Source organism: Muntiacus reevesi, chromosome 2, assembly GCF_963930625.1.
Source record: "Muntiacus reevesi chromosome 2, mMunRee1.1, whole genome shotgun sequence".
NCBI lineage: Eukaryota > Metazoa > Chordata > Mammalia > Artiodactyla > Cervidae > Muntiacus > Muntiacus reevesi.
This window is the reverse complement of record NC_089250.1, coordinates 249307065-249323593: the sequence shown is the minus strand read 5'-3', so window position 1 is coordinate 249323593 and position 16529 is coordinate 249307065. Positions and strand designations below refer to the sequence as shown.

General features: G+C 42.0%; 1 protein-coding gene across 3 annotated transcripts in view; it reads right to left on the bottom strand.

The window, feature by feature from the left end:
• Positions 1-16529, bottom strand: part of WWP2 (WW domain containing E3 ubiquitin protein ligase 2) — a 144819-nt gene that overhangs the window by 31824 nt on the left and 96466 nt on the right. For all 3 annotated transcript variants that reach the window (XM_065925664.1, XM_065925666.1, XM_065925665.1), the window contains exon 8: positions 12627-12837. In XM_065925664.1, the coding sequence (XP_065781736.1) occupies positions 12627-12837 (211 nt within the window). The remainder of the gene's footprint in view (positions 1-12626; positions 12838-16529) is intronic.

The window sequence follows — 16529 nt, the reverse complement described above, 5'->3', positions numbered from 1 at the left end:
TGTCACTGACAAATTTTTGTCTGTTATGTCCTTAACCCATTTCTTCCCATAAACCCTGTTTCTTGCTGCATGATTTGGCATAGCATAGTGATTTCTAGGAACACATATGTTATAGCAGAGTTGACTGTACACTGAAATAAATGTCCTAACTTCTATCACTAAGCCTGGTGTGTCTACTCAAATAGATATGAGCTTTATTTAATACCATTTCTCACATCTGATCAGTGGACAGCACTGATGAGCCCCTCTGAAGCTAATTCAGATAGAGATACATGCAAGGTTTTCAAGGCAAAAATGGGAAGGGGTAACCATCACCTGCTGAGCATCCACAATGAGTTGCAGGCTCATGTTTTACCTCATTCAGTCCTGCCTCCATGCTTTAAGGTGGGACCTGCCATCACCATCAAAGAAACCAAGGCTCAGAGGGGCTAAATAACTCAGCTCAGACTCTCTAGCCTATGAGTTTTACCATGGCCCCCTGAAAGGAAGAAAGGAAGGGCAAGTGGAACTTATAAGGAACCCACAACCCAGCATACAAGTGCCAGGTGCCTTTCCGCCACCCACCTCAACGTGAACAGTTCTCCCTAGCACAGGAGTCTAGGTAGGGGGCCCTGCAGGATCATGACGGCTGGGGAGGAATTACAGTAAACCCACCTCACTCATGTCTAGGCTCCACTTATAATCACAAACCCCTGCTCAGATATCATCTATAGGAAGGGGCTACACACTTTGCACCGCTAGGAGGCTTCCCCCAGGGAGCACTGAGGTCTGCTTATTCCACATTCCCTCCTCTCAAAAGGGATCCACTACTGGTTTGAGGACCAAAGTGCTATAAACACCATTAAAATGTCCTCAACGACACGTGTTCTCCTGGGTATTCCTGCTCCCTGGGGCTTCCCTGTAGCTCAGATGGTAAAGAATCTGCCTGCAAAGCAGGAGACCCAGGTTTGATCCCCAGGTCAGGAAGATCCCCTCGAGAAGGGAATGGCAACCCACTCCAGTATTCTTGCCTGGAGAAACCCATGGACAGAAGAGCCTAGCAAGCTACAGTCCACGGGGTCAAAAAGAGGTGGACACGACTGAGTGACTAACACTATATTACACGTTCCCACTCCAGCTTCTGGTTGAAGCGGTTACTGGTAACCTGTCCCAAGTGCCCTGGCTCCTCCCACTGCAAAAGGAAGATCTATGCACTTTAATTGGTATTTTATTAAAAGGGCATAACTAAAAGATCCCGCATGCCATAACTATAGACCTCGAGTGCTGCTACTAAGACCTGGCATAGACAAATTTAAGAAAAAAAAAAAGGAGCAGGGGGAGAATCTTCTGGCAAAAGTGATCAGGTGAAAAGACACACAGGATGAAATTAAAGTTCTTCTCCCTCTCGATGCCCTCTTGAATTAAAGATAAAAGAGTAACAGATATTGCAAGTTCAAGAGGCTAGTGTCCCATCTCTGGGGAGCAAGTAGGGACTTTCAACCACAAAGGAGGCTAACATAGAGTGACTTCACGCCACCTCTCCAAATTCCTCCTGTCTGTTTGGTAATCAAGCAGCAAATTTGATACTCTCTTTATTCATCTGAATCTGGAAATAAAGAAAGTCTTGAGAAAGATACTTGGCTTAAGGATAAGTACTGAAATACGGAAGCTCCTCAAGGCAAGGGTAGCAAAACACTCTTTCGTAACATTTGCTCCTAATAAAGATTTAAGGAGCCGAGAATGCCTCAGCATTTCCTAAGAAATTAGCTCTATCCTTCCTGTCCTTGGCAATTCTGTGGCACAAAAGCCCCAATAAAACAACTTTGCTCATTTTGCAGTCACTGTTTGGAAAACTGACCATAATAGGCGGGTGGGGCTGTCCCTTGAATAAAGACAAAATATGTGTTGTTGTAGTTGGAGAGAAAAGGTGCTAAAACACATTTTTCTTTATTCCAACAATTCTTTTGTTATAACTCTCATCTCGTAAGTGGTCTCAACTTCTGGTTTCTTTTCTATTTCATTTGAGGCAAGGAGAGAACTTTGGTTTTATTATACTTTGACTACTATTTTCATTTGAAGAAGGGACAGTTCTTAAAATTCCATGAAGTAAATGCCTTTAATTGACACAGTGGTCTTCCTGCACTGTCAGGAAGGAAATCGGCGTGAAGTCCTCTTTGCTTATATTCAAGCGTTATGGCGGTGCCTCCCAAGCCTAGACAAGACCTGTCTATCCTGTCTTTGATCCCAGTTGATCCTTAGAAATGAAAGAGTCTCTTTCGGGCACTATTATTGTCCGGTGAATCTCAGTGTCCTTCTGTGAACTCTCTCAATTGGCTTAGCTAGAAAAATAGTTACCAAGAGGAATAAGACCTTTCTTCCATTACTTTTCCTTTTTTTTTTTTTTTTTTTGATATCTACATTCTTCCTTTTAAAATTGGACTCCTGCTCGGATTAAATGTCCATATGGGCCCTCCCTGATCTGTGACCTGGCCTAGCTGCTCTTCCTAGAGAACTCTCAACTCCTCCCTACCTGCACGGCTCCTCAGAATTCATACAAATCCCTCCCCTCCATTCCTGTGGCAGAGTCGGTTGAATCTATCGTCAATCAAACGAGCCTCCCGATTCTCCTCTCCCCTCTGTAGCTGCTGACCCACATAGATTAAGCCTTCTGACTATCTTGGTTTGGTCTCCCCATGCCAAGAAAGTGATACTGGCAGCGACCTTTCATCAGCGCATCCCTGGCAGGGGTTAGGTTTCTGAACCTTACAAGCATCTTCTTCATGCTGAGATTAAAAGGCTTTTCAATGAAACTACCCATGGGTCTCGATACTGCATCCTGGTCACGTGGGTCACATCCTTTCCCACTGAATAGCTTTCTTTGATGCTCTCAGAAACAGTGTTCAAAAGCCCAAGCTCGATTCAGGTCCCTTCCCAACACATTGCTCCTTGGCCTTCAATGTGTAACATTCAGTTGGACCATAGACTACACAGGGTCTTTCTATTTAAAAGGACTTAAAAAACAGTCTCCAGTTTCAATTAATCTCTGTACTTTTTAAAAAAACCTAAATTCCCTTTGCTCCTATGGATTTTAACTGTCCTTTATTCAGTTTGTGATACAGAAGAACACATCTGACTCCATACTAGACCTGTTTCTTTTAAACTTCGTGTGCTTAGTCATGTTGGCTCGGCACCTTTTGTAAAAGAATGTTACCTGTAGTCTGAAATATATAGGATAGCCCATTCTCAAGGTTCTAACCTTTAAGAGTCCATTCAAATAAAAAGTTTCAGAACAGAGGATAATATTTGTCTTGTTGGAGGTTTATAGGAACATCATGACCTGACCTATGTGGACAGCTGTAAGAATAAAGGATTCCAACACCAAGAAGTCTGCGACAGCTAACCACGTCCTTTCCTCACCTTGCCTTCAGAAGTGCTTGGGGAGTTTGGGATTTTAGGGGGCACAAGTCACCCATCTTCTTGTATGGTTCTGCAATAAACCTTTCTCTGCCCTCCAAACCACAACATTTAGGTACTGTCTGGCCTCACCGTGCATCAAACTCACAACCTTGTGTTTGGTAATAATAACAAGTTGTATCTCTTCCATGCCCCAGTTCTCCTCCAAACCACCATCATTATTTAAAAGGTAAAGGCAGAAAATCTCAATTTCATTATTAGGATGGCATGCAATCATTTCTATGTTATCTGAAAGGAAATTGTCTGGTCACCTGAACCACATTTTCTTGTGGAAAGTTTCCTAAACTTTCTTCAGGAAATCAGTTCTCAGTTACTTGCTGTTACAGTGTATATTCAACCATCCTGATTAACACACATCTTGGTCAGATTCCTGTAAGTTTGGACAGAATCACAGTTTCACCAAGAGTCAAATTAAATTAAGAAGGAATTTAAATCCGACAGTCCAAGGATTTTGGTTTAGAATCAGAGATGAATCACAAATTCTTACTAAGAGCATTATTAATTGTATTATTTATAATTTGCTAATAAATTTTATTAACACAACCACTGGGCATTAGTGAAGCTGACTCTCATTCAAAATACACTCTTCATCAGAAAACAAAGTCCTGACAGAATACTTAGTTACCAGTAAACAAAAGATGCCTTTCTGGTTACTTAGACACAAACTAAACTTCAGAAAATACACTGAAAGTATTCAGGTATTCTTAAAGCTGCCTATGTAGAGATTCAACTTCCCTCAGGCAAACATTACAGGAAATTCATATTTTCTTACTTTATGATCCTATAATAAATTTTAACTCTGAACCAAATTCCATTTATTCCCCAAGCTCTGGCCACTTCCTGGGTGAACCGTAAGATTTATTTCCTCTGTAGGGACATTGTCAGACTGTTTTATGAGTCAAAAATCTGTGTGCAATGGAACATATCTCCTCTTCACTGTTTTCATTGCTTCAGGAGGTCCTCTGTAAACCGAGTAAGAAGTATGTTAAACTCAGACCTTCCCTAAGAACCCTTCTTAAAACACTGAGCTTTCCTTTAAACCCAAGCACACTAACCCCCTTTTTAAAACTATCAACAACCAGCACTTTATGCCCCCTAAGCATAGAGCGGCACAGTAGTAGCTACTGAGGATTCTGAATTAAGGTCTGTTTTTCTTCTTTTTCAACCATCCCATTTTTTTTGCCTTAGAAAAGTCCACAAAGCCCTTCAAAGAAAGATGGCAACATTAAAAGATATGCTTTCACAGAGAGGTAAGACAAGTCCTAGAGATGGTGTCTACTAAAAAAAAAAAAAATTTTTAAAAATCAAATTTGCAGATTTTAAAAATTGTAGATAAGTTTGGTAATGTAGGGAAATAGTCACTCTTAAAAAATAGTTGGAGAGGGCTTCCATGGTAGCTCAGTGGTAAAGAATCCACCTACCAATGCAGGAGACAAGGGTTCAATCCCCGATCCGGGAAGATCCCACTTGCCGTGGAGCAAATAAGCCCATGGGTCACAACTATTGAGCCTGTGCTCCAAAGCCCAGGAGCCACAACTACTGAAGCCCCCATGCCCGAGAGCCTGCATTCTGCATCAGGAGAAGCCACTGCAATGAGAAGCCCACGTACTGCAACCAGAAAGTAGCCCCTGTTCACCACAGCTAGAGAAAAGCTCAAACAGCAGTGAAGACCCAGTACAGACAAAAATAAATAAACAAAATTATTTTTAAAAAATACTTGGAGCACATAGGACAAATTGAGAAAGTAGCATTGACATATATACACTATTGTGTAAAACAGATAACTCTCGGGAAGCTGCCGTGTAACACAGGAAGCCCAGCCTAGTGCTCTGTGATGACCTAGAGGGGTGGGATGGAGGGGGTTGGGGGTAGGGAGACTCAAGAGAGAGGAGAGATATAAATCATTATGACTGATTCGAGTTTATGTACAGCAGAGACCACCACAACAATGTAAAGCAATTATTCTCCAGTTAAAAAACAAAAAAAGTTGGTTGGGGGACTTCCTGGTGGTCCACTGGTTAGGACTCCATGCTTCCAGTGCAGGGGGAGCAGGTTCAATTCCTGGCTAAGGAACTAGGATCCTACAGGCTGCAGAGCATGGCCAAAAAAAATTAAATTAAAAAAAATTTTTAAGTGTTTAAAAGACATAGTTGATAGGAGCAAAAATGGATATATATGCTCCCAAGGGCAATTTTGAAACTTGGTTAAAACTTTTCCTACATGAACATCCTTTAATTCAGCAATTCTACTTCAAATACATATCCTAAGGAAATAATTATGTGTCAAAGATTTAGCTGTAAGTGTATATGTCACAGTATGTTGTAGTATGTTACAAAAAAACTAGAAAAAACCTAAATGCTTTAAAATGGAAAACTAGTAAATTATGTTAATTCTATAATGAATATTCAGCCCTTTAAAATATTATTTACAATATGCTGAGTGGAAAAAACAACATGCATAAGATAAACAAAATTTTGTTTAAAAATTATAAAAATACAGTATTGTTCATTAAATCTAAAATGCCACCAATTATAAGATTTTTAATATATCACCAAGAAAGAAAAAAAAAAACTCTGCCAATTAAACTATAACATTCTAATGACTATAAATCACATCTTGATTTTAAAGAAATTAAATGTGAAATAACATGCATATCAGAATCTACAAAACATGAGGAGCAGGGGAGTCACGTATGCATGTAAAATTTTTACATGATCAGAGTTAGGAAGTATTTCAGACAAGACACAAAAGGCACGTGAAAAAGATGAGCAAATTTGACTACTTAAAATTTGAACTCCTGTACAATAAAAAGCAACATAAAAAGGTTAAAAGAAAAGCTACAGACAAGGAGAAAACATTTGCAATGCACATAACTTAGAGGCAATCGGTACCCAGCACATATTAAGAAATTCTGCAGATTATAACAACAGACAGCCCAACAGAAAAATGGACAGAAATATATCAACAGGCAATTCACAAGAAAAGAAACTCAAAAACCAAATGTTTTTAAAATCTAAAAAGCAGTTTAATCTCAAGGATAATGAAGAAAATTCAAAGTAAAACCAGCAAGAGACACCCCATTCACATCCGTCAGACTGGCCAAAGTGAAAACTATCTGACAATTTTGTTTTAGCAGGAATGCTTATGCATGCTCATGGGAGTGTGAATTGGTGAACTGACTCAAAAGGCAATTTGATAACATCTACTAAAAGTGAAAGCCTTCACCCTCCTACAAAGAAGAAATTCCAGTTTGAGTACTTGCCCTAAAGAAACAAACATGCACACAAAAAGGCATGCACAGAAAACACTTCATTGTAGCATTGTTAATGAAGGCAAAGACGGAATTATAAATACAAACATAAAATGCTATTTTTATATTTATATAGCTGTCACATATATGGTAAATATAAATATAAATTTTACCTATTCATACAACAGAATACCACAGAACAGTTTAAATGAATGTCCCCAGTTCCTTTATCTCTGTATATAGGGAATGGGATCGAGGAGGCATTCACAGGGACTTTCAACTTCGTTTATAATGTCTTCTTCATCAAGAGGTTAAAAACCAAGGTAAGAAGGGGGAGGTTTACACTAAATGCAGCATAATGCTAAAGTCTGATAAGACTGAGGTGGGGAGCCCAGGGGTGTTTCTTATATTACTTTCTATTCTTATTTGCATGCTTAAAATATTTTACAATTAAAAAAATAAAACTTAAAAGCACATGCCCTAAGATTATTAAATTTTGGTAGATGTGTGCTTAATGTTTACATGTACATGTCTGTACACGTGGTCTTGGAGAAACCACTTAAGGTTTCCTCATTTGCAAAATAAGGGTAAAAGTAGCATAGTAGCTACTACAGAGTGCCGTGAAGACTGAAAAAACCCACCTATGAAACCTAGCACTCCCAGCACACTGGAAGAAAAGGTGCATGAAAAGTGCCAATGGTTATATCTAGGTGGGTGTCTGTTACTGCTGTTGTTCTGTTTCTTCTATTTTTTTTCCAACTTTCCCCCCCAAAAAAACTATAAAAAATTGTAACAGCTATTGAGAATGAAAACACTTATCTAGTCATTCAACAACCACCTCTCACTCCATCTCTCTAGAAGCCGAGTACTATGCTAGGTGCTGGGAATACAAAGATGGAGGACACAGCAACACCAGCTCCTGAGGCGCTCTCAAGAAAGTGTAGTAAAATGAAAACTCCTATTTACACATGAAAACATACATAGAGCAGGGCGAGAACTTCTCATGAGCCAGCCCTGACACAGTAGAATCTTTGGAAACAAGGATTACATTCTGAGATGAGGAGGAGGAAGCCAGTAACATGTACTATCTGGCATTACCTAAGCATGTAATAATCCTTGCAGAGTCAAGAACTAAACCATACTACTTAGCACAAAGGGACAGATTCTCCTAGTATAATCCTTTAATCCTTTGCTACTCAAAGTATGGTCCATGGCTCACTGTTACTGTTCAGTGACCAGGAAAGTTCAGAAGTTTGTAGGCTTTTAGAAACTTCTGTACCAATTTGACACTGCCACAACATCCAAATACATAATCTGTAGATCTGTTTCACTAAATAGAGGACCAAAGTAAGAGTTCATAAGAGACTGAAAAAAAATTAAACAAAAACAGCGGGGGGAAAAAAGGACTAGATTTTCACAGACAGTTTGAGAAGCACTGTTTTAAAACTCCTTGGGTAAGGATCTTTGGCTAGCGACAAAATTGAGTTTGGAATGAAATTCAATGGCAGCGGCTGGTTTATAACTTAGCAGAGAAGCTGCAAATTCCAACGTCTCTTAAAGTGTCTCTACGAAGAAAACATCAAAGAACTCTTACCAGGTTGTCATCCTTGATAGTGTGTCAAGGACCACCTGGAGAAAGGACCTCTAGGTCTGCAGAACTGGACCTGGGGGTGGGGGGAGATGGCAAATCCAACAGATCCAGAGAACACCCTCCTCAATTAATTCTCCTCTGAGGCAGGAAATAGCCGGGGCAGCCAATGACTGCGGGAGGAGAGGGATGGTGTGAAATGGCAGCGCTGAGGTAAGCCGGCAGAGTCCAAACACAACGGCCTCCCTTATGTAAGAAACCACAGCGCGGCGCAGGCTGCCAGGCTGGAATAATGCGCCTCTGTGCGCGAGGGCCTGGGCGAGCGGCAGGGCCTGGGACGCGCTTGGAGTTTATCTAAGCCATGTACACACGGTCTGTTAATGAGCATTTGGTCCCCAAAGTGGGCTCCCTGCTGATAAAAACCAGATGCAGGGCCAGCTGATCAAAGCAGGCCTCCCTCCCCACTGCCCTTCGCCCAGGCCACTATCTCACCACGTCTCTCGAGCCTGGCTGGCACCCCTTCCCTTGACAGACGTTTGCAGGCTGAAAGCGCCACGCCCTTCCAATTGGCTTCTTTCTCACTAATTAAATTAAAAGGTACAGAAGGCAGGAGGAGGGTTTGGAGACCAGGAGAGAGGAAAGGGATAAAGCGTGTTCTGTTTGGATTGAGGCAGCCCAGGTTTCGGTGGCCTTCAGTCACTAAAACACAGGCGGATGTGACATCTTTATGGCCAGTTGCATCTGCTGCGAGTTTCAGAAAGGCCATGTGGCAACTGGAAAAACAAGCCCTTGGCATCCCCAAGTGAACTGTGCCCAAATGCTCTGTGAAGGAGATGAAGGAGTTGAGAAGGTAAGGCTGGAAAGAGACAGAGTAAGCTGGATGTCTCCAAAAAAGCAGTCTAGCGTGGCTCACAAAGGCCACGCAAAGGGGGAGACACGCTCCGCAGTGTTTCCCAGGCCTGAAGACCCCTGGTGAGCAGGAAGGAGCATCCCGCCCCTGTGAGAGAGTCATAACGTGAACCCAAAGCCAGGCAACCTAGTGAGGGGCCCGTTAAGGTCTGGCTCTTAGGAAGAAAATGTAATTCCTGTCATAGGTCCTCTTTATTTGAGCCATCAAAGAAGCAGAAAACATTCATCCAGGTGGAGCGAAAAAAAAAAATATATATATATGGCATTTAAATTGATTCATTGCTGCTGCTCAGTCGTTCGGGCATGTCCAACTCTTTTGCAACCCCACAAACTGCAGCCTGCTGGGCTCCTCTGTCCATGGGATTTTCCAGGCAAGAATACTGAAGTGGGTTGTCACTGACTCCACCAGAGGATCTCCCCAACCCAGAGATGGAACCCATGTCTTCTGCGTCTCTTGCATTGGCAAGCAGATTCTTTACCACCAAGCCATGTGGGAAACCCTCAAAAAACCAGTTCATTAATGCACTACAAGTATGTCTTGGGAGCTGACTTTGTGCCAGGCTCCTTGCCATCTTGGCATTTACAGCCCAACTGGGTAAGAGGGACGCAGAACACGCAATTATGCATGTGAGAAGAATTGCAATACACAGAGCGGTCTGACCTTGTCTACCAGGGATTGAGGAAGGATCCCCAGAGCAAGTGCTGATTAATCTGAGACTTGAAGATGAATAGAAATTAATGGACAAAATGGTGAGGAAGGTTTCAGAGAGGGGTAACCAGCATGACAGACCGTCCCCAACCCAGAGAAAGGGTGCTATACTTGTCAAACTAAAATAAGTCATTATGGATAGAGTTTAGAGAGCAAAGCAAAGCATGTCTTCCATGGAAGGTTTGAGGGGTAGATGAGGTCTTGTCCTGCAGAGCTTTTTCAGGTCTTATTAAGGATTTGAGAACTGACTCCTAAAGACAAGAAGAAACCAGTGAGACACTCTGGGGGATGAAATGTTATGTTCAAAATTTTATTTAAAAGGTTAAAAGTGGTTCCCCTGACTTCTGAATGTAAGATACCAAGAAGGGAGGGATGATCCATCTTGTCTGCATCTCCTGAACTTGTAAGTAAGCGGCTAAGGTGGAGACGGCAGGTCTGTGAATTGGAAGGCTCGGGGTGTAAAGTGTGCACTTTCTGGCTTGCCATCACAGAGCAGAGAACTGAAAGCCTGCCATCTTCACCGCCACGCACTCAGCACTGCCAGTGGCAATCGCCAGGCCCCGAAACAGCCCACAGAATACCAGGACTCCCAGTGGGCACCCGGAAGCCCCTCTGGGTGGTAAAACTGGGTCTCCATGCCCTTCTCCTGACCATCATTCGTGTTCAAGTGGGAAGCAGCCTCCTCAGACCTACCATCCCATGCTAAATGCTCCAAGGAGAAGATGTTGTTCAAACTCTACCCAAGAGAAGCGGTTCGGCCTCTGGTTGGGGTGGGCTGGGAGGCCAAGTAGGAAAACCAGCTTCTCTGAGCTGCTCTGACCGCCAGACTCAGAATAAAGAGTGTTTTCAGGGCGAGCCTGGAGTTTTCCAGCTGCCTGGAAACAGGAAGGGCCCAATCCAGGAGAACAGTAACCCTCACACACGCCCTACATAAAGACGCCTTGAGCCAGTAGCCCTAATTGCGTGTGACTGACACACGGGAGGGAAGCCCGCCTTCCAGGCTTTGCTCAGCGGAAAACAAACAAACAGGCTCCTGAGGCACCCAGGCGGCCATCTTCTCTCCCCCTGCCAAAATGATTCCACTCTGCTCCTCCCAAATGATATACAGATTTCAAATTATAAACCAAACAAAGGTCTTTCCAGTATTCCTTACCACATACACAGGAGAAAAAGAAAAAAGAGAAAAAAACCTCTGTAGGAAGGAGTTGCACGCAAGCAAGTAGTTATAAATCTTTTCACAAAATGAAAAATTTCATAGGAGACTCTGAAGCCACCTCTCAGTACCCCCTGATTCCCTGTGGGTCTGAGGGATTAAAAGCCATTTGTGATATTTCTCATGTGATCACTGTGTTTTGTTAAGAAACGTAAGTTGAGTTGTGTGCCAGATGCTAGGGATGCGAGATGTAAGTGGTAAAAATCCCAAATGCCTTCAGATTTAGGATTTTTTGTTTGTTTGGACGACGGGGTTTTCTAAAGTGGCTGAAGAACAGTATGGTGTGTTTTACATCAGTATACCATTCTTTCCTTTTATCACAAAAGCTTCCCTGGTTCCAAGCTGATAACCAGGATGGGCGGTGGGACCGCATGGAATTGGCCCTGACAAGTGATTGGGAGCCCTGAGATAAGACTGTTTCCCAGTTCAGAACCATTCCCTTCTTTATGATTCTTTCACAATCACTTCAAAAATATTCACCAGGTGTAACACTCACCATCGGGTGAGGGCTTCACATACAGTGTCTTATTGGAGCCCCTTAAAGAAATCAATCCTGACTATTCATTAGAAGGACTGATGCTGAAGCTGAAGCTCCAACACCGTGGCCATCTGACACAAAGAGCCGACTTACTGGAAAAGAACCTGATGAAGGGAAAAACTGAGGGCAGGAGGAGATGGGGGCGGCAGAGGATGAGATGGTTGGATAGCATCACTGACTCAACAGACGTGAGTTTGAGAAAACTCCAGGAGATGGTGAAGGACAGGAAAGCCTGGCATGTTGCAGTTCACAGGGTCACAAAGAGTCAAACATGACTGAGTGACCGAACAACAAATTCCTGGGGAGTAGTTATGCATGATTATCACCTCTGCCGTACCGAGACGGTAAGTCACTTGAGCAAGGTCATAAAGGGTCAAGTGAGGATTCAAATCCAGATCTATTTGATTCCCAGGTCCCTGAGCTTCATTTCCACTCATTTTTGGCCTACTGGGGCCATCTTCCTGTCACCCAAGGCCTTTAGCATCAGATTTCATTCTGAACCAAAAGGTGGCAAGAAAACTATGAGTCCACGTTAACATCGGCTCCAGTCATGGAAAAACATACAGTAATACTCAGGGCCTAAAGTCCTCCATGGGCCATTGAGATAAAATGCAAGGGAGAAAAGCTGTTTTCTAGGCAGGATCTGGGCAAACCCAGTGATTTTGGAGGGCAAAATGAGCTCCTTGTTCCATAACAGCCACACTCTTTTGAGTTGAGCTGCTCATTTCAAGTCACCGTATAAGGTAGCATTGATTCAGCCCCAGATGATTTAGGTTTTTTTCAAGATTTATGTAGAACGAGCAGTCCTTCCACACCTTTCTCGCTCTGATGCATGGCAGCCTCCCCAGGGACTGCTAGCCACTAGGTAATAAATAACCACATTGTTTCTGGTCTGGTGAAGGAGCCCCAGTTGGTCTTTTCCTAGGGGGTCGGGGGGGTGCTGTGGTGGGACAGAAGGCTACTCACCCCGCAGGCAGAGCATCGGGGGCCTGGGCGGCTGCGGGGAACTGCTGAGTGCCCGAAGTGCTGGGCTCCTCCCCTTCGGCCGGCGTGGCCGTGGCAGGGATAGCCGCGGTGGTGGGGTTCGGGGTCACACTGGACACTGCAACAGGCGGGGACGCCACACCAACAACAGAGGGTTCTTCAGGATCAGTGGTTGCAGTGGGTTCATCATTCACTGAAAATACAGAAACGGTATTTTAGAGATCAACTCAGCATTGTGTTCACATTTACCAGGTTTCTCACTTAGTAGTATAACACCATACCTACGAGGGTACCACAAATGTTACCTGGTGATACAGCAAAAGGTTTTACAGAACATAATACTGGAAAAGACAGCAAGTCAGTAAGAGCCTGCGAGAAAAAAAAAAAATGGAAGATGGATCTGAAATAAATAGATTATTAAATATTATCTCCTTTATATAACTTTATTAAAATTTTCTAACATATTATGGTTACATTTATTGCAATAAAAGCAGCAGGAAAAGTAAGGCACCAGGGAAGTGTGTTAGTGATACATGGAGCATAGTCAAGGCCAAAGTCAAGTTTACAGGGTCTTCTTTAAACTTGTCACTTGTCTGCTAGGTACAAATAAATATCACCTTCTTTCAAAAAGCTCCATTCACACTAAGAGGTAGTAAACTTTGAGTAACATGCTTGTTCGTTTAAAAAGACATACTCAAAGTGGGGAGCAAAGATTAAAAGCCTACACAGAAAAGATGGCATTCAGAGATAAGGGACTTGTCTCCAAGGGAACAACAGACAAACATAGAAGTGAAATGAGCTGATTCCTGAGCCTCCTCATTTCTCCATGTCTTTGATGATCACTCATGTTCACAAGGACCCCAAGGCACTGTAATATCCTCTCACTCAGAAAGGGACCAAACATGGTCTCAAACATTTAAAATTCTTTGAAAACGGATAAGCCATAAATATACAGAGAATTTTCCATATATGCAATTTGGGCTTCCCTAGTGGCTCAGACAGTAAAGAATCCACTTGCCAATGCAGGAGACCTGGGTTCAATCCCTGGGTTAGGATGATCCCCTGGAGGAGGGAATGGCTATCCATCCCAGTATTCTTGCCAGGAGAATCCCATGGACGAGAGGAGCCTGGCCAGCTACAGTCCATGAGGTCGCACTGAGTTGGACACGACTGAGCGACTAACATGTGTACATTTACACTGGAATTCCATAGGAAAACCCCCTTGGTCTAGCCTCATCTTCATAATTCAGAAACTCTTTTTTGGTGTTTCCTAATGGGCATCCAGATCCTTATTGAACATTCTTCTAAGAAACAGCTGACTACAGAGCCATTCCACTGGCTTTTTAACTTTTCACTTGTATTGAGGTATAGCTGCTTAACAACGCTGTGATAGTCTCAGGCATCTGACAGAACAGCAAGAGGGCTCAGCCACACACACACGTGTCCGTTCTCCCGCAAACTCCCTCTCATCCAAAGGGCCGTTCCACTGTTGGACAGAGGTAGCTACCAGAAAGACTTTCCTTACGTTAAACTGAATTCCACTAGATGGTTTTTAATCCCCATGCTCTCAAGCAATACAGAATAAATATCTGGCCACCCTGTTTCTCATTTACTCTCTCTGTTCCAGTAAAAGCCCTACAATTTCATTAATGTCTCTAGGTCACGCCCTATTCTAATGGCCTGGCTGCCCTTTTCTAGTTATCTTCTATTGCCTTTATTTCTAAATAATGATATTGCAAACTGAACATAATAAATGAGATAATATCAGACCAGCAGAGTTACATTTCCAATATAACTGATAACAGCAATGTTTAAAGAACACCAGTATGTACCAGGCAAAGTGCAAAACCTTTCAGATGATCTCATTTAAGCCTCATACACAACCCTATTTTACAGTTGAGGAAACTGAAGCTCAAAGAGGTTAAATAAACTTCCAAGGTCACAGGGCACCTGATTCGCACCCCTGCTGTCTGCCTTCAGAGCCTGAACCACTCACTTGCTACATACTACTTCTCCCTCTCTGCACATCCTCTGATGTGACCCAGGATTATAATAACTCAGAAGCAACCACATGATCCTGTCGGCTAACGTAAGGTTGGTTGTCAGCTGAAACTATAATTTCTTCACATGATATGATGCCAAGCTTGATCTTAACAAACAGCACAGAGCCTAGGAACCACCTACGATTAAGTTAAATAATCTGCTTTCTCTCCAATATATGAAATGTTGTCTGACATGCAGAGTAAATTAGTTAATAAACAACTGTATTTTGTGCAACTGATGTTTCCCCAACATAAATGCAAGAATTTTTATTTATATTCCCAGTAACTTGGTTGAGTTAGTAAAACACAACAGATGGCAAGTCTCTTTACACATAATCTATAAATTTTACTCAATATCAATTTAAAAAACCATGACTTTTTTGAGAACCAAATACATTTATTCAATAATTTATAAAGGAAACTAAATACAGAAGAATAGCCATAAACATTCTAGAGATGAAGAGTCTTATGTGTATGAGGAGGGGCAGGGGTGTCCTCCAAAGTATTAGCTAACACATACTATAAAGTTACAACAACTAAAACAATGTGGCACTGATACATGAATAGGCAGATGTCGATTAAATAAACAAGAAAGTTCAGAAACAGAATCAAATACACATTGGAATTAAGTAATTCAGTATATGACAAAGCTGACATTTTAAATTGCTACAGAAAAGACAGACTATTCAGTAAACTGTACTATGACAAGTGGCTAGTGTACTAGACAAAAACTGAGTTACATCCCTATTTCACTCCTTACATCAAAATCAACTCCAGATAGATCAGAGATTTTGACATAAAAAGGAAACCATGAAGGAACTAAACAACATAGAAGGGAATACTTTTATAATCTCAAAGCAGAAAAGATTGTTTAAGGTATCATACAAAATCTATCAATAAAAGTCATACTCTGCGCTTCCACTGGTCAGGGAACTTAGATCCCACAAGCCATAAGACATGGCCAAAAATAAATTAATTAACAAAATGACCCCCCAAAATCTAAAAGTCATAAAAGATTGATTAATTCAACTATATTCATTTTTTAATTGAAATGGCAAAAAAAAAAAGCAAAACCAAAATTAAAAGAGAAAACAACAAACTGGGAAAGACCGTTATCAACTCATATTACAGACCAGTGGCTAATTTCTTTGAAATGAAAAGAGCTTCTACAAATCAACAAGAAAAAAAAAAAAAACAAAAATGCACAGAGACACTTCACAGTGAAGGAAATACAAATTACCCCATACATATGAAATACTCCCATCAGGAGGCTCAGAATGTCTGGTGTCTCTCCTGCAATGTTAGCAGCCATTGATGATTATTGCCTGAATCCACTAATTGGTGAGGGGCTACAAAATAGTAATAATCTATCATGCCTCTAGAGGGGAATTTCCCCTATCAACTATTTGGTGGACTTCCCTGGTGGTTAAGAAATCCACCTTGCTATGCAGTGGACACCAATTCGATCCCTGGTGATGCCACAGGGCAACAAACCTGCACACTGCAACTACTGAAGCCTGCCCGCGCTAGAGGCCGTACTTCACAACACGAGAAGCCACCGCAATGAGAAGCCCATGCACCACAACGAGAGAGGAGACCCTGCTCTCTGCAACTAGAGCAGTGAAGATCCAGCACAGCCAAAAATAAACCAATAAATGTATTTTTTAAAAAAACTATTTGGCTACCTCAAGGTTCAGTTTGTGAAGAAAAAGGAGAATAGTTGGAGTCTTTCATTTACCAGTTTTCAGAAAATTGAGCTGATACTCTCACATCCTCCCAAAAAAGTGAAATTTTATTCTGTTTAAAAATCATTATGAATTCTTGATTTTAAATATGTTTCAAG